This window comes from Melanerpes formicivorus, unplaced genomic scaffold (assembly GCF_026170545.1).
Source record: "Melanerpes formicivorus ecotype bairdi unplaced genomic scaffold, bMelFor1.0.p_v2 SCAF_68, whole genome shotgun sequence".
NCBI lineage: Eukaryota > Metazoa > Chordata > Aves > Piciformes > Picidae > Melanerpes > Melanerpes formicivorus.
In genome coordinates this window covers 1,896,600-1,918,433 of record NW_027142420.1, presented here as the reverse complement: position 1 = coordinate 1,918,433, position 21,834 = coordinate 1,896,600, and the positions used below count along the sequence as shown (strand labels likewise).

The following is a 21,834-nucleotide window of genomic DNA, read 5'->3' as shown; positions in this document are numbered from 1 at the left end:
AGGAGGAGAACCTCCCTGGGTCTGCTGGACACACTCTAATCCAAATCAATAAACAAAAAGCTTCAACCCTAACCCAGACAAAAACCACAACCACATTGGTAAGGGACAAGGATGTTGTGTGATGAGAGGAGCAGTAAGGCACCCACAGATGAAACATCCTCTGCTTACCTATCTCAAAGCTGCCAAGTGAGCTAACACTGCCTTAGCAGGAGGTGACAGCTCCAAAGGATATAGATCCATCAGCTTCTGCAGCATGTCTGCAGAGGAGATGAAGAACTGATGCATGGCCAGAATGATCTTCAGCAGCTGGCTGTTTTGATAAGCATTTCCTTCTAAATCTGAAAGGCAAAACCAAAAAGGATAGGATAGGATAGGATAGGATAGGATAGGATAGGATAGGATAGGATAGGATAGGATAGGGTAGGATAGGATAGGATAGGATAGGATAGGATAGGATAGGATAGGATAGGATAGGATAGGATAGAACAAATCAGGTTGGGAAAGACCTTCAAGATCATCAAGTCCAACCTATCACCCAGCACCATCTCATCAAGAAGGAGCATTCAGAACAAAAGAAGGAGCATTCACAGTGAACTCCTGGTACAGCTGGGGGGAATAAAAACCATGCAAGAGGCTTCCTCCTTCTGACCAAGCCTGGTTCAAAGGCAGCAGTAATTGACTAACTTAGGAAGTGCTGGGTCAGGGCAGGCCCAGGCACACAGCCAGGCTGGGTGAAGAGTGTCTTTGGAGCAGCTCTGGAGACAGAGCCTTGGGGGTGCTGGGTGCTGAGCAGCTCCCCAGGAGCCAGCAGTGCCTCCTGCAGCCCAGAGGCAGCTGTGTGCTGGGCTGCAGCCAGAGCAGTGTGGGCAGCAGGGCAGCAGAGGGGATTCTGCCCCTGGGCTCTGCTCTGCTCAGACCTCACCTCCAATCCTGCCTCCAGCTCTGCTGTTCCCAGCAGGAGAAGGACACAGAGCTGCTGGAGAGAGTGCAGAGGAGGCCACAAAGATGCTCCAAGGGCTGGAGCAGCTCTGCTGTGAGCACAGGCTGAGGGAGCTGGGGCTGTGCAGCCTGGAGAGGAGAAGGCTCCAGGGGGACCTCAGAGCTGCTGCCAGGAGCTGAAGGGATCCTGCAGGAAGGCTGCAGAGGGACTTTCCATCAGGGGGTCTAGAGACAGGCCAAGGGGGGATGGTTTGAAGCTGAGGCAGAGCAGGGTCAGACTGGAGCTGAGGAAGAAGTTCTTCAGCAGGAGGGTGGTGAGTGCAGCTCTCTAGGAAGAGACTTCTGGAGAATCCAGCACAGGGCACACAGAACACATCCAGATGGAGCTGGAAAGGCTCCAGGGAAGGAGACTCCACAACCTCTCTGGGCAGCCTGCTCCAGGGCTCTGGCACCCTCCCAGGGAAGAAGTTCCTCCTCATGTTGAGCTGGAACCTCCTGTGCTGCAGTTTCCATCCATTGCCCCTTGTCCTATCCCAGGGTGCAGCTGAGCAGAGCCTGTCCCTGTCCCCTCCCTCCTGACCCCCAGCCCTCAGCTATTGATAGACATTGATCAGATCCCTCTCAGCCTTCTCCTCTCCAGACTGAACAGCCCCAGGGCTCTCAGCCTCTCCTCCCCAGGCAGTGCTGCAGTCCCTTCAGCAGCCTTGGAGCCCTCCCTTGGACTCTCTCCAGCAGATCCCTGTCCCTCCTGAGCTGGGCAGCCCAGACCTGGATGCAATATTCCAGGGGAGGTCTCAGCAGGGCAGAGGAGAGGGGGAGGAGAACCTCCCTGGCTCTGCTGGCCACACTCCTCTGGATGCCCCCCAGGACCCCCTTGGCCTTCTTGGTCCCCAGGGCACATTGCTGTCCCATGCAGAACTTGTTCTCCACCAGCACTCCCAGGTGCTTCTCCCCAGGGCTGCTCTCCAGCAGCTCCCCTCCCAGCCTGTCCTGCTGCAGGTTATTATTGCTTCCAGGGGCAGGACTCTGCTCTCAGCCTTGGTGAACCTCAGCAGGTTCCTCTCTGCCCAGCTCTCAGTCTGTCCAGGTCTCTGTGTGGCCTCACAGCCCTCAGGTGTCTCAGCCAAGCCTCCTATGTGGTATCATCAAAGTGTCCTTGTGCAAGAGTGGAGGCAATAAGCAGAGAGCTGTGCTGGCTGTGCTGCCTCTCAGTGCCTGTGCAGTGCTCTGGCAGCCCCAGCAGTGCTGTCAAGCTCCTTTCATTTCCGTTTGCAGAGCTGGCTCTGACCACAGGCCCTGCTGAGCAAAAGGCACCCAGTGAGTGCCAGAGCAAGTGGGCTGGCTGTGTGTCAGCCTCTCAGTTCACCTGCAGCCAGAAAGCTGCACAGTGCTGCACGAGCCTTGGCTTTGCACCAGGTCCTGCTGGCCACCAAATCTGTGGCCACAGACTTGAGAGAGTACATTCTACAGAGTCTTGGCTGCAGACAAGAAGCCTCCCCCCTCAGGGGGGCAATAGCAACGGGAAGGATGCCAGGCTGTCTTAAGTGAGTTCTGCAGGAATGAAAAGGTAGCTTCTCTAGGTCTGCTTGCACAGAGAGCTGTAGGGCTTGGAAGGGACCTCAAACATCCTCCAGTCCAACCCCCCTGCCAGGGCAGGGCACACAGAACACAGCCAGGGGGGGTTGGAAAGGCTCCAGAGCAGGAGACTCCACAGCCTCTCTGGGCAGCCTGCTCCAGGCTCTGCCACCCTCACAGGGGAAACGTTTTCCCTCCTGTTCCCCTGGCACCTCCTCTGCTCCAGCTTGCCCCCAGTGCCCCTTGTGCTGTGCTTGGCCATCCCTGAGCAGAGCCTGGCTCCAGCCCTGCACATCTCCAAGCCCTGTGAGGAGAGGCTGAGGGAGCTGGGGTATCACAGTCTCACAGTATAACTTAGGTTGGAAAGGACCTCGAGGATCATCAAGTCCAACCTATCAACACAGACCCCATGACTAGACCGTGGCACCAAGTGCCACATCCAATCTCCTCTTGCTTAGCCTGGAGAAGAGGAGACTCAGGGGAGACCTTCTTGCTATCCACAACTCCCTGAAGGGAGGTTGTAGCCAGGAGGGAGTTGGTCTCTTCTCTCAAGCAACCAGCACCAGAACAAGAGGACACAGTCTCAAGCTGTGCCAGGGGAAATTTAGGCTGGAGGTGAGGAGAAAGTTCTTCCCAGAGAGAGTTGTTGGCCATTGGGATGTGCTGCCCAGGGAGGTGGTGGAGTCACCATCCCTGGAGGTGTTCCAGAGGGGATTGGATGTGGCACTTGGTGCCATGGTCTAGTCATGAGGTCTGTGGTGACAGGTTGGACTCGATGATCCTCGAGGTCTCTTCCAACCTTGGTGATGCTGTGAGACTCTGATCTTTATCCCCAGCACTGAGGGCAGCCCTCAGGCTGCTCTGCTCCCAGCCCCAGCTCCCTCAGCTGTGCTCCCAGGGAGATGTTCCACTGCCTGCAGCAGCTCTGGGGCTCTGTGCTGGACTCTCTCAAGCAGTTCCCTGAGGTCCTTCTTGAGCTGAGGAGCCCAGAACAGGACACAATATTCCAGCTGTGGCCTCCAGGCAGAATAAGGATTGTCTTTATTTCAGGTGCTGGCTCCAACTCTGTTACCTAGTGTTCCATTTGAAATGAATCAGAAGTGAATCACAGAGAGCTGCCATCACATGTGGAGTGACTAATGCACTAAGAACATGAACAGATTATGGTAAACTCCCTTAAGTCTTCCAGTGGTTACCAAAAAGCAGCATCAAAACCAATGCAGTGCAAGAAAGCCTCAAGCAAGGAGCAGGAAGCTGAAGTGCAAAGCTGAGAGCCCTGGGATGCTACAGTGCTGTGCTCCACAGACTGCAAAGAGAGCTGGGGCTGCTCAGTCTGGAGAGGAGAAGGCTCACAGGAGACCTCATTGTGGCCTTCCAGGATCTGCAGGGGGCTGCAAGAAAGCTGGGGAGGGACTTTTGAGGGTGTCAGGGAGGGATAGGACTGGGGAGGATGGAGCAAAACTAGAAGTGGGGAGTTTCAGATTGGCTGTGAGGAAGAAGTTGTTGCCTATGAGGGTGGTGAGAGCCTGGCACAGGCTGCCCAGGGAGGTGGTGGAAGCCTCCTGCCTGGAGGTGTTTGCAGCCAGGCTGGATGTGGCTGTGAGCAACCTGCTGTGGTGTGAGGTGTCCCTGCCCATGGCAGGGGGTTGGAGCTGGCTGAGCCTTGAGGTCCCTTCCAGCCCTGACAGCTCTGTGTCTCTATTACAGCAGCATCTGACCTGCTCTCTGGGCAAACTGATGTGCTGAAGGTCTCCAAGAGCTTGGTGGAACAGACACATGTCAGCTGTGGAGTTCCACAAGCCAGGCCTTGGTGACTGCACTGAAGCATCCCTGAGGCAGTGCCTCTGGCCCATGCAAGGGGCAGCACCACAGCATCACCTCAGAACAGCTGGGAGCCACCCAAACTGAATGAAATACCTCATGACTACTTCATGGCCAGCTCCTGGAACTTCCCTTTGCAAACAGGAAGGACTCTGTTCCCCTTTACCTTAAATCTTAGGCCACACACAGTAAGTGGTCCTCTTACTACACTGAGATTTGGTAGCCTGTAACAGGGGGAGGAATTTAACTCTCTCCACTGAACTGACCACACTTAGCCACAGTCAGGTTCCCAGGAATCAGATTGCCTCTCCTGCTCCTCGTGCACAACACCACCACTGAGGAGCTGCAAGCATACTCAACTTCAATTCCTGAGGATTTGTTGAGTTGGAAATAGACTTTACTGCTCTAAAGGCAGGTGGAAGCTCAGCTGATGGCACAGATCAGGGCTAGGGGCAAGTGCACCTTCTTCCTCTGATCGATTGCAGGAGGAGCTTGCCTCAGAACCAGCTGAACTTGCTGTTGAACTTAGAATCATAGAATTGTTAAGGGTTGGAAGGGACCTCAAGGCTCAGCCAGCTCCAACCCCCTGCCATGGGCAGGGACACCTCACACTACAGCAGGTTGCTCACAGCCACCTCCAGCCTGGCTGCAAACACCTCCAGGCAGGAGGCTGCCACCACCTCCCTGGGCAGCCTGTGCCAGGCTCTCACCACCCTCATGGGGAACAACTTCTTCCTAACACCCAATCTGAATTTCTCCATCTCTCTTTTCTGAGCTAGCAAACATGAAATTTATCCGTGATTTCCTCCCTCCCCAGCCCTCAGATATTGATAGGCACTGATCAAATCCCCTCTCAGTCTTCTCCTCTCCAGACTCCCTCTCCCAGGGCTCTCAGCCTCTCCTCCCCAGGCAGTGCTGCAGTCCCTTCAGCAGCCTTGCAGCCCTCCCTTGGACTCTCTCCAGCAGATCCCTGTCCCTCCTGCACTGGGCAGCCCAGACCTGGATGCAATATTGCAGGTGAGGTCTCAGCAGGGCAGAGCAGAGGGGGAGGAGAACCTCCCTGGCTCTGCTGGCCACACTCCTCTGGATGCCCCCCAGGATCCCCTTGGCCTTCTTGGCCCCCAGGGCACATTGCTGTCCCATGCAGCACTTGTTCTCCACCAGCACTCCCAGGTGCTTCTCCCCAGGGCTGCTCTCCAGCAGCTCCCCTCCCAGCCTGTCCTGCTGCAGGTTATTATTGCTTCCAGGGGCAGGACTCTGCTCTCAGCCTTGGTGAACCTCAGCAGATTCCTCTCTGCCCAATCCTCCAGCAGTAAGACAAACACAGATGATGCTGGAAGAACCCTTCCAAATGAAGTCTCTTCAAGTCTGCTTCCCCTTTCCCCTCCCTGCAGGAGGAGGGAGGGAACTCGCTGCTCTTCCTCCAAACCCCCCTTAGAAATGCAGATCTCTGCCAGTCACGAGTGAGCCCAGCAGGCATCCAAAAAAGGCCAGCCAGGCTCTCATGTGCGAGGGGGTAGGGAACATCAGGGGGGAGAAGCCTCGAGGGAAAGGCTCTGCCCTCTCTGAGGCAGCCCTTGGAAGGCACATCTTGCAGCAAGAGCTCTGGGGAGGGGAATTCTGTGAAAGGAAAACAAGGAGATCAAAGCTCTTGTCAAGGGGGGGGGGGGGGAGAGCTTGGGATGATTAGGAGGAATTAAAATGTACTTTGAGAGAAGCCAAGGGAAAGGTGGGTGGAAAGCATTCCATTAGCCTTGGAAAGTCAGCTCAAGTACACAGAAGAAGATCAAATGTTACCACCAGCACCCCCCACACACACACATTGTTCCACAGAGGGTTCAAAACCCATTTGCTCCAGCACATTTAGAGGAGAACTTTCTGAGCCAATACTTTGGGGTTGGTTTTCTTTTCCCTCTCCAAAGCCTACAAAACATTTGTGGAGTATTCAGGGTATCCTTTCCCCCAAGCTTCAAATGATGACTCTGGAGCCAAGAGCAGCTCTTGAGCCACAGGCAGCAGCTGAGTGTGGTGCCTGGCAACACAGCCGTGCCGGGGGAGCTGCTGGTGGGCAAGACAAGCAAGAGCCAGGAGGTTCCAGCTCAGCATGAGGAGGAACTTTTGCACTGGTCTCAGGGCCCTGGAGCAGGCTGCCCAGAGAGGTTGTGGAGTCTCCTTCTCTGGAGCCTTTCCAGCCCCATCTGGATGTGTTCTGTGTGCCCTGTGCTGGATTCTCTGCTCCTGCTCTGGCAGGGGGTTGGACTCAAAGATCTCTGGAGGTCCCTTCCAACCTCTAACATCCTCTGATCCTGTGAGCCCCAGAACACAATCAGAAGCTCCTGAGGTGGCTGAGCACTCTCTGAGCACTGATGCCAGCAGCACACCTGGCACTCACTCATGCCACTAAAGCAGCTTCTCCCCAGCTGCATGACTGATCCTGGGGCTGCCAACCCTTACAGTTATACAATATCAGAATTGTTAGGGTAGGAAGGGACCTCATGGTGTGTGCAGCAGAGCCAGGGAGGTTCTCCTGCCCCTCTACTCTGCCCTGCTGAGACCTCCCCTGCAATATTGCATCCAGCTCTGGGCTGCCCAGCTCAGGAGGGACAGGGATCTGCTGGAGAGAGTCCAAGGGAGGGCTCCAAGGCTGCTGAAGGGACTGCAGCACTGCCTGGGGAGGAGAGGCTGAGAGCCCTGGGGCTGTTCAGTCTGGAGAGAAGACTGAGAGGGATCTGATCAATGGCTATCAATAGCTGAGGGCTGGGGGTCAGGAGGCAGGGGACAGGGACAGGCTCTGCTCAGCTGCACCCTGGGATAGGACAAGGGGCAGTGGATGGAAACTGCAGCACAGGAGGTTCCAGCTCAACATGAGGAGGAACTTCTGCCCTGGGAGGGTGCCAGAGCCCTGGAGCAGGCTGCCCAGAGAGGTTGTGGAGTCTCCTTCTCTGGAGCCTTCCCAGCCCCATCTGGATGTGTTCTGTGTGCCCTGTGCTGGATTCTCTGCTCCTGCTCTGGCAGGGGGCTTGGACTGGATGACCTTCTGAGGTCCCTTCCAACCCCTAACCTCCTCTGCTCTGTGATCCTGTGCTCTCTGAGCTAGTGATACTCTCTGGGTCTGTGCAGAAGATGAGCTCAGAATGTGGTTTTGTACCTGCTCACTCTCAGAACAGTTAGGAGGCCTTTTGCTTTCTCTTTGGGTTGGTTTGTTTGGGTTGGGTTGGTTGTTTAAGCACAGACTAAACTCTTCTTGCTGTGTTTAACCTGAACATCTACTCTGTGGTGATGAGGCTGTGCTGCCATTCGGCCAGAGCAGGACAGGCTGGAGGGTTGGGTTGGAGAAGTTGAGGGAAACCCAAGAGGGACAAGGGTAGAGGCTGGCATCTGGGCAAGACCAACCCCAGGGACCAGCAGAGGTTGGGGACTGACCTGTTGGAGAGCAGCACAGGGGAGAGGGACCTGGTGGACAGAAGGATGCCCATGAGCCACCAATGTGCCCTTGTGGCCAAGAAGGACCTCAGAGAACTGCTTGAGAGAGTCCAGCAGAGAGCCACAAAGCTGCTGAAGTGTGAAGCTGTGCAGATGAACATGTCCAGAGAAGGGCCATGAGGATGAGCAGAGGGCTGGAGCTGCTCTGCTGTGAGCACAGACTGAGGGAGTTGGGGTTGTGCAGGCTGGAGAGGAGAAGGCTCCCAGGAGACCTCATTGTGGCCTTCCAGTATGTGAAGGGGGCTGCAAGAAAGCTGGGGAGGGACTTGTGAGGGTGTCAGGGTGGGATAGGACTGGGGGGGATGGAGCAAAATAGAAGTGGGGAGATTCAGATTGGATGTCAGGAAGAAGTTGTTCCCCATGAGGGTGGTGAGAGCCTGGCACAGGCTGCCCAGGGAGGTGGTGGAAGCCTCCTGCCTGGAGGTGTTTGCAGCCAGGCTGGAGGTGGCTGTGAGCAACCTGCTGTGGTGTGAGGTGTCCCTGCCCATGGCAGGGGGTTGGAACTGGCTGAGCCTCGAGGTCCCTTCCAGCCCTGACAGCTCTGTGTCTCTATTACAGCAGCATCTGACCTGCACTCTGGGCAAACTGATGTGCTGAAGGTCTCCAAGGGCTTGGTGGAACAGACACATGTCAGCTGTGGAGTTCCACAAGCCAGGCCTTGGTGACTGCACTGAAGCATCCCTGAGGCAGTGCCTCTGGCCCATGCAAGGGGCAGCACCACAGCATCACCTCAGAACAGCTGGGAGCCACCCAAACTGAGCTGGATGATCCTTGAGGACCCTTCCAACCCTGAGCAATTCTCTGACTGATTCCTCATTTCCTTTTGATTAGGTATGAGTTGAGTTTGGAAAGAGGTTGAAAAGCCTGAGGTGCAACCAGCTGAAGAGAGCTTTCAGTAGAGATGAAGGTTCCTGCAAGTTTCCTTTGCATTGGGAGTTTTGCCTTTTCTTTCTTCCCCTTCCATGGGCACCAGGGTGAAAAAAAAAGAGAGAAAAAGCCAAAGAAATCTATTTTGGTTTTGGTACAATCACAATTAACTTTAATAGCTAGTTAAACAGCACTTAGAATTCTCCAGAGCAGCAACTGCTCTTCTGTTCCCACAGAGTCATGCATTCTCCACAGCAGTAATGACTCCTCTGTTCCCACAGTGTCATTAATTGATCATTAACACAGCCTCTGTTGCCAAGCAATGCTCCAAGTTTCTGCACTCTCTTTGACCAAATCACTCCCAGATTACCTAAGCACAAGGAGCAGAAATATTTCTCTGCAGAACAACACCACCAGGAACAAACTTCAGCTGCTTCTGCAGGGACTGGGATCCTGAGTGCCTTGGATACCAACCCAGGCTGGGGGATGATGAGAGAGGGAGAGAGCCCAAACTGCTGCAGCACACATCCCAGCTCTGGCAGTGAGAGAATGGCTTGGGGGACAGGCTGGGATGGATGCGAAGGGGACTGGAGAGAGGACAGCAGAAATGCAAAGCAGCCCTGCAGAACAGGACTGGTGGGGGAGCAGCTGGCCAGGAGCAGGCAGGGTGAGACTGCAGCACAGGAGGCCAAGGGCAGCCTGGGCTGCATCCAAAGCAGTGCAGCCAGAGATGGAGAGAGAGGATCCTGCCCCTCTGCTCTGGGGAGACCTCACCTGCAGGGCTGCATCCAGCTCTGGAGCCCTCAGCACAGGAAGGACCTGGAGCTGATGGAGAGGGTCCAGAGGAGGGCCAGGAAAATGCTGAGGGGGTTGGAGCAGCTCTGCTGTGGGGGCAGGCTGAGGGAGCTGGGGGTGTTCAGCCTGGAGAGGAGAAGATTCCAGGGACACCTCAGAGCTGCCTTCCAGTACCTGAAGGGATCCTACAGGAAGGCTGCAGAGGGACTGTTCCCAGAGGCCTGCAGGGACAGGAGCAGGGACAATGGTTTGGAATGAGAGCAGAGCAGATTGAGATTGGATGTGAGGAACAAGTTCTGCACCAGGAGGCTGCTGGAACACTGCCACAGGTTGCCCAGGGAGGTGGCTGAGGCTCCATCCCTGTAGGTATTCAAGGTGAGGCTGGACAGGGCTGTGAGCAACCTGACCCAGTGGAGGATGTCCCTGCTGGCTGCAGGGGGTTGGACTGGAGGAGCTTTGGAGGTCCCTTCCAACCCAGACCATTCCATGACTCTATTCCATGTCTCTAGTTAGCAGATGTGTCTCTAACAAGATCTCCAGTGCCATGGACACTGCTGCTGTGTTTCTCCTGCCTGCCCCCTGGCCTAAAGACTGCCAGCAGGCACAGCTATCACACAGCCTCACACAGCCTACCAGGGGAACAGGCAGGACTCTGCTACCCAGCCCGTGCCTGCTCCTGCCCAGCTGCCAGCACTGAGCAGGCAGTGTGGCTGTGGAGCAGCCAAGCAGTGTCTGCTGTGCTGGTTTCAGCTTGCATGCCTCACTTCCCCTCCCCCTCTAGAGCCACCACTCATGCTGCACACCACTTGCTCTCTACAACTCAGTGGAGATCACAGCAGGAACAGCATCCTGTAGCTACCTGAACTTCTGAGACCTTCTCAGCCATAGCAGGCATTTTGAGTTGCTGCCCTACACAAACAAGAATCTCCTTCTCACCCTGAGGAGAGCAGCTGCAGGTCCCTGCAAACTTTCTCCTCACCTCAGGAGCAATGTTCCAGTCCCAGGCAGGTCCTGCCTTCCCTCTCTCATCATGCTGGTTGTCCCTGAACTCTTGCCCTGAATTTCTGTTGCCTTTACTTTACTCACTTGCAGGATGACTCCAATTACTCATCCTGATGCAATCTTTCATGGGATTTGAAGAAAGATTTGCTTTCAGCATCTTCTTCTCTTGCATAAGGATGATGAAGGGCCTAGAACATCTCTGCTAGGAGAGAGACTGAGAGCCCTGGGACTGTTTAGCCTGGAGAATCAAAGAATCAGAGAATTGCCAGGGCTGGAAGGGACCTCAAGGCTCAGCCAGCTCCAACCCCCTGCCACGGGCAGGGACACCTCACACTACAGCAGGTTGCTCACAGCCACATCCAGCCTGGCTGCAAACACCTCCAGGCAGGAGGCTTCCACCACCTCTCTGGGCAACCTGTGCCAGGCTCTCACCACCCTCATGGGGAAGAACTTCTTCCTCACAGCCAATCTCAATCTCCCCATTTCTATTTTGCTCCATCCCCCCCAGTCCTATCCCACCCTGACATCCTCACAAGTCCCTCCCCAGCTTTCCTGTAGCCCCCTGCAGATCCTGGAAGGCCACAATTAGGTCTCCTGGGAGCCTTCTCCTCTCCAGCCTGCACAACCCCAACTCCCTCAGTCTGTGCTCACAGCAGAGCAGCTCCAGCCCTCTGCTCATCCTCATGGCCCTTCTCTGGACATGTTCATCTGCACAGCTTCACACTTCAGCAGCTTTGTGGCTCTCTGCTGGACTCTCTCAAGCAGTTCTCTGAGGTCCTTCTTGGCCACAAGGGCACATTGCTGGCTCATGGGCATCCTTCTACCCACCAGGACCCCAAGGTCCCTCTCCCCTGTGCTGCTCTCCAACAGGTCAGTCCCCAACCTCTGCTGGTCCCTGGGGTTGGTCTTGCCCAGATGCCAGCCTCTACCCTTGTCCCTCTTGGGTTTCCTTCAACTTCTCCCTACCCAACCCTCCAGCCTGTCCTGCTCTGGCTGAATGGCAGCACAGCCTCATCACCACAGAGTAGATGTTCAAGTTAAACACAGCAAGAAGAGTTTAGTCTGTGCTTAAACAACCAACCCAACCCAAACAAACCAACCAAAAGAGAAAGCAAAAGGCCTCCTAACTGTTCTGAGAATGAGCAGGTACAAAACCACATTCTGAGCTCATCTTCTGCACAGACCCAGAGAGTATCAGTAGCTCAGAGAGCACAGGATCACAGAGCAGAGGAGGTTAGGGGTTGGAAGGGACCTCTGAAAATCATTGAGTCCAAGCCCCTGCCAGAGCAGGAGCAGAGAATCCAGCCCAGGGCACACAGAACACATCCAGATGGGGCTGGAAAGGCTCCAGAGCAGGAGACTCCACAACCTCTCTGGGCAGCCTGCTCCAGGCCTCTGGGAGCCTCACAGGGCAGAAGTTCCTCCTCATGTTGAGCTGGAACCTCCTGTGCTGGAGTTTCCATCCACTGCCCCTTGTCCTATCCCAGGGTGCAGTTGAGCAGAGCCTGTCCCTGTCCCCTGCCTCCTGACCCCCAGCCCTCAGCTATTGATAGCCATTGATCAGATCCCTCTCAGCCTTCTCCTCTCCAGACTGAACAGCCCCAGGGCTCTCAGCCTCTCCTCCCCAGGCAGTGCTGCAGTCCCTTCAGCAGCCTTGGAGCCCTCCCTTGGCCTCTCTCCAGCAGATCCCTGTCCCTCCTGAGCTGGGGAGCCCAGAGCTGGATGCAATATTGCAGGGGAGGTCTCAGCAGGGCAGAGCAGAGGGGGAGGAGACTCTCCCTAGACCTGCTGAAGATCCAGTCTTTGTTCCTCTCTTCTTGAGCTCAGGTTTTGGATTGACTTGGCCCTCTGGGCAAAAATTTATCCTTCTACACACCATCCCAGAATTCATTTCCAACATTTCTCCTCATGCCTCTTAGCTTCAGCCTGTCAGATCCTCCTCCCTCATGATTCCCCTCTGAGATATATCACATACTTCTCAGCTGCAAGAAGGAATTAGTTCTTCACAGTTCTTCATTAGTTCTTCCCCATCAGGGCAGTGGAACACTGCAACAGGCTGCCCAGGGAAATGGTTGGGGTCCCATCCCTGGAGCTATTCAAGGTGAGGCTGGACAGGGCTCTGGGCAACCTGATCTAGTGGAGGATGTCCCTGCTGAGTACAGGGGGTTGGACTGGATGACTTTGCAGGTCCCTTCCAACCCAACCCATTCTATGACACCCTTCAAGTTGGACCTTCTTGTGATAAGCTCTGCAGTCATGGCAAAAGGTTGCCAGCTCCCCCTGGCACACCACTGCTGGCAGCAGCCTCTCTTACACATCATTTGCTGGTTCCAAACTTGTGTAACTGAGTCCAGGAACACAAATTCAGCTGCATGCTACCCATGGGAATTGTGCTTGTGCAGATAATGCACAGAGGAGGCCACAAGGCTTGGAGCAGCTCTGCTGTGAGCACAGGCTGAGGGAGCTGGGGCTGTGCAGCCTGCAGAGGAGAAGGCTCCAGGGGCACCTCAGAGCTGCTGCCAGGAGCTGAAGGGATCCTGCAGGAAGGCTGCAGAGGGACTTTCCATCAGGGGGTCTAGAGACAGGCCAAGGGGGAATGGTTTGAAGCTGAGGCAGAGCAGGGTCAGAGTGGAGCTGAGGAAGAAGTTCTTCAGCAGGAGGCTGCTGAGACTCTGGCCCAGGCTGCCCAGGGAGGCTGTGGCTGCCTCCTGCCTGGGGGTGCTGAAGGCCAGGCTGGCTGTGGCTGTGAGCAACCTGCTGTAGTGTGAGGTGTCCCTGCACATGGCAGGGAGGTTGGAGCTGGATGATCCTTGAGATCCCTTCCAACCCTGACAATTCTATGAGGCAGCTGATTCAAGCTGAGAGCTGCCTCTGGGGAGGTTTGAGTAGATGATTTCTGAAGGCCCTCCCAAGCTAAGCCCTTCTTGGATTCCATGATATGAGGAGGTGCAGGATGCTATGAGCAGGATGTGTCTATAGCCTGAAACATGACACATCAGCTCCAGCTACCAGCCCTTGCTCTCCTTAGATCTAGAGAGCAAATCAGTCAAGGGCTGCTGCCAGGCAGTAAACTGAAAGCATACAAAGCAAATCTGTGCTCACATCTTGGGGGTTCTGCATTTTCACTAACAAAATAAAATGTGCCCAGACCACAGTAATGAATTTCTAGCACCAGAGAAACATCCAGGCTGGAAAAGAGCCTCAGGAGCTCCAAGTCTGACCCAGAGCCCTGCTCTGCAAGGCTCACCCCTAAACCACAGCCCCAAGCACCACAGCCAAACCACCCTGAAACACAGCCAGGCTTGGGGACTCAGCCACCTCCCTGGGCAGCACATTCCAGTCCCTCACCACTCCTGATGGCAAAAACTTCTTCCTAATGTCCAGTATAAACCTCCCCAGGGGCATCTTGAGGCCATTGCCTCTTGTTCTGTCACTGATTCCCTGGGAGAAGAGACCAGCAGCAGCCTCTCCACAACCTCCTTTCAGGTAGTTGTAGACAGCAGTGAGGTCTCCCTCAGCCTCCTCTTCTCCACACTAACCATCCCCAGCTCCTTCAGTTGCTCTCCAGCAGATTTATTCTCCACAGAAGATTTATTCTCCAGAGCAACAGACAAGACACTCTAGGTCTGCAGCTCTGAGGCTGTGATAAATACATCCTCAGTCTGAATAAACTGATAGAGCAGAGCTCTGCTTCAGCACAAACCATGGAAGAAAGTTCCTCCATCACTCAGCTCACTTCTAATCCTTCTGCAACTGCATTTCCCCCACCACCCCTCCTCTAAATCCCAGATTAAAGTGTGTGTGTCCCCCCCCATTTCTTCCTCTATTGGCATAGTAAATTCTGGTTTTGCTGGTGGCTGCAAGAGGCTTCTGTAAGGAGCTTAGTTCTGTAGGCAGTCTGTAGTTGCATCAGTTGCAGGTCACAAATGATGCAAATACCCTGCTGAGGAATCCCAGCAGAGCACAGGGGATGGAGGAATGCAGCCCAACAAAGAACCTAAACTTCTGCAGCACACATCAGAGTTCCAGCAGTGATAGAATTGTCAGGGTTGGAAAGGACCTCCAGTCCCAACCCCCTGCCATGGGCAGGGACACCTCACACCACAGCAGATTGCTCACAGCCACATCCAGCCTGGCTGCAAACACCTCCAGGCAGGAGGCTTCCACCACCTCCCTGGGCAACCTGTGCCAGTCTCTCACCACCCTCATGGGGAACAACTTCTTCCTAACATCCAATCTGAATCTCCCCACACCTAGTTTTGCTCCATCCCCCCCTCCCCAGTCCTATCCCTCCCTGCCAGCAGCTTTCCTCACATCTATTTCTCTGCACGTGCTGATGAGGTTCTTTAAGATCAAACCACAGCAAAAGGCAGCTCCAAGGAATGTGACACTGAATTAGTCACTGTTTGTACAGCATTCATGTGCCACATCACCAGAGCAGCCCTGTGTGTTACCAATTAACTCTACAGATAGAGCATTCTCAAGCCTAGTGGGTGCCCAAGCACAGTCATTTTCCTAAGGACTTCCCTGCAGCCAAGACTTTGCCACAATGCCCACTGCAGAGAAAAGACACAGCAGTAACAGACAGGTGCATAGCTTCCAGGGATTCAGGGCCACTTTCAGTGCCTTCAGGACAAACATATTGTATTAATACATATGGAAAAACACAATAACACACCTTCACCAATGAAAAACCTGGAAAAGAACACTAGGGATGCAGAGCTGAGGTTCCATCAGCTGGGATGCAGAGCTCAGGCTCCACAGGCTAGGGATGCAGAGCTCAGGCTCCACCAGCTGGGATGCAGAGCTCAGGCTCCACAGGCTGGGGATGCAGAGCTCAGGCTCCACAGGCTGGGGATACAGAGCTCAGGCTCCACAGGCTGGGGATGCAGAGCTCAGGCTCCACAGGCCAGGGATGCAGAGCTCAGGCTCCACCGGCTAGGGATGCAGAGCTCAGGCTCCACAGGCTAGGGATGCAGAGCTCAGGCTCCACAGGCTAGGGATGCAGAGCTCAGGCTCCACAGGCTAGGGATGCAGAGCTCAGGCTCCACAGGCTAGGGATGCAGAGCTCAGGCTCCACAGGCTAGGGATGCAGAGCTGAGTCTCCACAGGCCAGGGATGCAGAGCTCAGGCTCCACAGGCTAGGGATGCAGAGCTCAGGCTCCACAGGCTAGGGATACAGAGCTCAGGCTCCACAGGCTAGGGATGCAGAGCTGAGTCTCCACAGGCCAGGGATGCAGAGCTCAGGCTCCACAGGCTAGGGATACAGAGCTGAGTCTCCACAGGCCAGGGATGCAGAGCTCAGGCTCCACAGGCTAGGGATACAGAGCTGAGGCTCCACAGGCCAGGGATGCAGAGCTCAGGCTCCAGCCATGCTTTGTCCATGCATATTGCAGTTATCATTCTGAAGAGCTGGTGGATAAAAGAATGGGCTCATAAAGCTGTGGAGCTGTGATTGTTGTTCAGATCCTTTTGTGGCAGAATCAGTCTGGCCCCACTCTGCTAACACTGGCACAGGCTGTCCAGGGAGGTGGTGGAAGCCTCCTGCCTGGAGGTGTTTGCAGCCAGGCTGGATGTGGCTGTGAGCAACCTGCTGTGGTGTGAGGTGTCCCTGCCCATGGCAGGGGGTTGGAGCTGGCTGAGCCTTGAGCTCCCTTCCAGCCCTCACAATCCTGTGATTCTGTGATAAACCAACTTTATAGCAATGAGGCAAGAAGTATTCCAGCCTTATTTCATCTAGTTTAAAAGCATCCCTGCTCATTTCAAACTTCATGGTTAACTTCAACACATTGCTGGCACACACTGGGAGAATACTGCTGCAAGCTGCAACACCTGATGACTACTTGCTGGAGTTCAGCAAAGGGGTACCTGAAGGGAAACACAGATGCCTGGCATTTGTCTTCTTCTCTCAAGGACAGACAGGAGACACAGCAGCCTCAACAGGTATTGCACACACAGGCACACAAGAGATCCACAAAAACATGCAGCCACCCACAGCATGGCAAATCCTCAGTGCCACCTTCCTAACTGCACCACTAGATCAATGCAGTTTGCTAGCCAGTGCCCCAAGAAAGGGCCAGGACAGGAAGAAACGAACACCACTCTAAAAGCCTCCAGACACTCACCAAAGGACTGGATGCAGGTTTCCAGCAGATCTTCCAAGGTGGCTCCTTTGGCTAAGTGCCCCAAGGGCACCATGGTGACCTGGGTGAGGTTGGAGATGCTGAGACAGTGACTGATCTGCTTCAGCTCCAGAGCTGGCTCAGGGGCAGTGCTGCATGCTTGGGCAGGATTCCTAAGAGGTAAAGACAGGAAGGCAGAGTGGGGGAAAATGTTACACTGCATGGGAGGAAGAGGGATTTGAAGGACAACTTAAACTCCCTGTAGTTAGGGTGCTGCAAGGCACAACCCTCCCACCTGATACGTTCTCCAAAGAGGCTGCTCAGTGGTTATCTTTGCTCTGCTGAATGTGGGCTGCAGAGCACAGGCATGCAGAGCTCCCTGAGTTCTCTGTCAGCATCACCAGAAGCCTTGTTTCTTAGCTGGGGAGTGATGTCTGCATCAATTTAGGCACAGGCATGACCCCCCTCCCCCCCCCCAAACTGTGTCATTGTGCAGCAGGTATCTGTGTGCCCACCCAAAAGTGAGGGGAGAAGAAAAATGGTAATCAAATCATTGCACTTCATCCAGCCACTGAGAAGTAAGCAAAACAGAAGTGCACATTTAGGGTGGAATATTGCACAAATAAATGATAATCATCCATTCATTTGCATTTGCTCCATGCCCTTATTTCCTACTAAGTTGTTCTAAACCTGAACAGGAATCAATTAATGACTTCATGGTTGGAAAAGACCAAAATAAAGCAGATGTGGAGTTACAGGCTTGTTATTTTTGATCCCAAGGTGCCTTAGATTTCCAGCATGTGTATGCTTGGAGGTAAAAGAATCACAGAATCATAGAATTATTAAGGGTTGGAAGGGATCTCAAGGCTCAGCCAGCTCCAACCCCCTGCCATGGGCAGGGACACCTCACACCACAGCAGGTTGCTCACAGCCACATCCAGCCTGGCTGCAAACACCTCCAGGCAGGAGGCTTCCACCACCTCCCTGGGCAGCCTGTGCCAGGCTCTCACCACCCTCATGGGGAACAACTTCTTCCTCACAGCCAATCTGAATCTCCCCATTTAGAGTTCTGCTCCATCCCCCCCACTCCTATCACTCCCTGACACCCTCACAAGTCCCTCCCCAGCTTTCCTGTAGCCCCCTTCAGATCCTGGAAGGCCACAATTAGGTCTTCTGGGAGCCTTCTCCTCTCCAGCCTGCACAACCCCAACTCCCTCAGTCTGTGCTCACAGCAGAGCAGCTCCAGCCCTCTGCTCATCCTCCTGGCCCTTCTCTGGACACCTTCCAGCACCTCCAGATCCTTCCTGTCCTAGGGGCTCCAGCACTGGACACAGTACAGAATAAATGCTGCTCATTGTTTGCATACAAGTTAATAATTCTGGGTAAAATAAGAATTGTTATTGGATCAATGCCATTTTTTTGCCTGCAAATTTCAGGAACCACTTCCAAATCTGCCTAGAAAGTAAAGCCTACAGTTCACAAAAGGGCAACAACCACTGCTCATTCAACACACCTTGGGTTTACTTCAGGGACAATTTACACTCCACAACCTCCCTGTAAAAGAAAAGGCCCTGGGGGTTCTGGGGGAGGAGAAGCTCAAGAGGAGCCAGCAGTGAGCACTTGCAGTGAGCCAAGCAGAGCCTGGGCTGCAGCAAGGTGTTCAAGAGATTGGTCGTGGCACTTGGTGCCATGGTTCAGTAGTCATGAGGTCTTGGGTGACAGGTTGGATTTGATGATCTTTGAGGTCTTTTCCAACCCTATTGATTCTATGATTCTAAGATTCTATGATTCTAAGAGAAGCAGAGCCAGCAGGGCCAGGGAGGGGATTCTGCCCCTCTGCTCCACTCTGCTGAGACCACAGCTGGAGCTCTGGGGCCAGTTCTGCAGCCTCTGTGCCAGGAAGGATCTGGAGGTGCTGGAAGGTGTCCAGAGAAGGGCCAGGAGGAGGAGCAGAGGGCTGGAGCTGCTCTGCTGTGAGGACAGACTGCAGGAGTTGGGGTTGTGCAGTCTGGAAAGGAGAAGGCTCCAAGGAGACCTAATTGTGGCCTTCCAGGATCTGCAGGGGGCTCCAAGAAAGCTGGGGAGGGACTTTTGAGGGTGTCAGGGAGTGATAGGACTGGGGGGGATGGAGCAAAACTAGAAATGGGCAGATTCAGATTGGCTGTGAGGAAGAAGTTGTTCCCCATGAGGGTGGTGAGAGCCTGGCACAGGTTGCCCAGGGAGGTGCTGGAAGCCTCCTGCCTGGAGGTGTTTGCAGCCAGGCTGGATGTGGCTGTGAGCAACCTGCTGTGGTGTGAGGTGTCCCTGGCCATGGCAGGGGATTGGAGCTGGCTGAGCCTTGAGGTCCCTTCCAGCCCTTAACAATTCTATCATCCTTAAGATACTATCTTAAGCTTTTCTACAACTTTTGTTGGAACACTAAGCAAGACTTTCTTAATGAACTGACAGCCCTGGAAAGAGGAGGTGTGGAAATTCACTAGGTGTGTATATTGCACACAGAGAGGGAAGGCAAACACACAAACATCCCTGCCCAGGCGCCCCGGAATGAAGCTGAAATATGACAGACTGGACCCTACCTCCTGCCAGGGAATTTCAAGCTTTGTCTTCAATTTCTGTCTCGTTTGAATGCTGGGAAAGCCAGGAAACTGCCTGGCATGTGACTTACAAAGCACCACAGAGCACAGGTCTCCATAGTTTCAAAGCCAGGGAAAAGGAGACCTGACCCCGCCGAGGTAGTGCCCATCACTCAGCTCCTCCGCAGCTAAGCTGACAGCTATGCAAAGAATGTTCTCTTCCCTTCCCCCTCCTCTGAATTTCCCTCTTAGCTTTCTGCTCTGACTTCCTGTTCTCAGATGAGAAGAGCCTGGGCCTGATCAGCTCTCTCAGGGCTCTGACAAGCTGAAACCTCTCTCCTAACTTTATTCCAGCACCTTTTCAACGGAGGGCTGAGAACCCAAGCAACGCGGTGCTGGCAGTGTAGGCGTTATGGCAGGAGGTTATTTTAGACCTTGGCACCAGAGCTTAGCAAAGTTTCCACACACACCCCCAAAAAACCCCAAACGCGTTTACAGCACCACTGTGGCCGAGGGGCAAAACTCCTCCGTGGGCACGTCTGATGAGCACGGATCCCCTTACAGCTGTTACTGGACATGAAAAATTGATCCAAGCTGTGCTGGAGGGCGGCGAGGGAGGGACGAGCGCCCTGCTTGCCCACTAAACGCTCCTGGGCGGTGGGGGAGACGTCGCAAAGAAGCGATCGGCAGCTCCAGCACCCACAGCCGCGGCTGCCGGTGCCTCCTTTGCTCCCCTGCCAAGGCCGGGCGTGGGGGCAGCCTTGTTCCCCGGTGCCCAGCTCCCCGCCCGGCGGCCCCCCGCCGCAGACCGCCGGCGGTGCCGCAGGTAACCGGAGCCGGTCCCCAGCCGCCCCTCCCGCTCAGCCGGGGCCGCACCGGGAGGCTCTCCCCAGCCCGTGCTGACCGCACGCCTGCACTCGGAAGGGCGAAACAAAACCCTCCCCACACCTGCGCTTTTTCTCCCCTTTCTTTCCCGCCCGGGAAGGGTCTCGGCCGGACCTCGCGGAGCCCCAGGCGGCCAGCCTCAGACCCCGCACCCCACGGAACCCCCCGCCGCAGGGGCAGCCCACCGCGCCCGTACCACCGTCCTCCGACGGGGCTCTACCTTACGACCCCCAGCGCCGCCGCCGGACGGCAGCCTGCCCCATCCCGCCGCGGGCAGCGCGACTGAAATTAGACCCCAAGCAGCAAGGGCGAACTCACTGTTTTTCTTTCCTTTTCCCTAAGGTTCCCATGTCGGTGCCCTCCGCGGCTCCGCCGCCCGGCAGGCTCTGCAGGGAGCGGGGGCTGCGCGGGGGCTACGCGGGGCGGAGGGCGTCGGGGCGAGCAGCGCAGCTCCGCGCATCGCCTCCTCCCGCCGCCTCGCCGCTCTCCCCGCTCCCCGTCTCGCCCCGGGAGGAGTCTGAAAGCGATTCAAGCGAGGCAGCCACCGGCCGCGACTCCGCCACCCGTGACGAGGGCAGGCGAAGATCTTTATCGGCAGAAGGAAGTACTGAGAGCTTGCTCTTCTCTGAAGCCGCCGGATTTACCGTGCGCCGAAACACGCTCCCCCCTCCCCTTCCCCCAGCTCTCACAGCCTGCCCTATAAAAAGCGGCCGCAACTTTATTTTTAACCTGGGGCTCAACTTGGGCGGCCGGCAGGGCAGGGGCAAGCATCGCCCGCCCCCCAAGCCCCCTCCCGGAGCACGCCCGATGCCCGAGGGCAGCCGCTGCCGGGGGCTCCAGGGGCGGCAAGCGCAGTGTGGTGGGTTAAAATTCTCCCCCCTCCCCAACACTCAGTTTGCCAGAGCAGCCCAGTTGGGAGCAAGCGGTCTCTTTCAAGGCGGGTGATTCTGTGGTTGTGGTACTTGGGGCTGTGGTTTAGGGGTGAGCCTTGTAGAGTAGGGTTCTGGGTTGAGCTTGGTGATGCTGAGGGTCTTTCCCAACCTGCATGTTTCTGTGGGTCACAGGCAGGGCCATGCGGCTGCCCCTCGGCAGGAGCAAGCTGTGCGCCCCCCGTGGCACACGCGGCTGGAGCCAGGGCGAGGGCACAAGGCAGAGCCAGCCACACTTGACAAGCTGGAGTTTAGACCTCTGCTCTTCTTCAGCACCTTACCCTGTCCCTCCAGTTTAAAGGCAGAGCCAGGAGAAGGGACCTGGTAGCTTTTATGGTCCTGGTGTCACGATTACAGTTTTCTTCCCCTCTGCTCCACTCTGCTGAGACCACAGCTGCAATCCTGTGTCCAGTTCAGGAGCCCCTAGGACAGGAAGGATCTGGAGGCGCTGGAAGGTGTCCAGAGAAGGGCCACGAGGGTGAGCAGAGGGCTGGAGCTGCTCTGCTGTGAGCACAGACTGAGGGAGTTGGGGCTGTTCAGTATGCAGAGGAGAAGGCTCTCAGAAGACCTAATTGTGGCCTTCCAGTATCTGAAGGGGGCTCCAGGAAAGCTGGGGAGGGACTTTTGAGGGTGTCAGGGAGGGATAGGACTTGGGGGGGATGGAGCAGAACTAGAAATGGGGAGATTGAGATTGGCTGTGAGGAAGAAGTTGTTCCCCATGAGGGTGGTGAGAGCCTGGCACAGGTTGCCCAGGGAGGTGGTGGAAGCCTCCTGCCTGGAGGTATTTGCAGCCAGGCTGGATGTGAGATACACCCAGCAGAGCCCTGCAGTGAGAGGTACATC

General features: G+C 55.4%; 1 protein-coding gene across 1 annotated transcript in view; it reads right to left on the bottom strand.

Moving 5' to 3' along the window:
• RASGRP1 (RAS guanyl releasing protein 1) overlaps nt 1-20,640 on the bottom strand; it is a 48,408-nt gene extending 27,768 nt beyond the window's left edge. The window contains exons 1-3 of the mRNA XM_068162914.1: nt 20,381-20,640; nt 16,608-16,777; nt 233-338 (exon numbers count right to left, since the gene is read on the bottom strand). Coding sequence (XP_068019015.1) covers nt 233-338; nt 16,608-16,777; nt 20,381-20,412 — 308 coding nt within the window. The 5' untranslated portion in view covers nt 20,413-20,640. The remainder of the gene's footprint in view (nt 1-232; nt 339-16,607; nt 16,778-20,380) is intronic.
• Between the last annotated feature and the right edge of the window lie 1,194 nt (nt 20,641-21,834).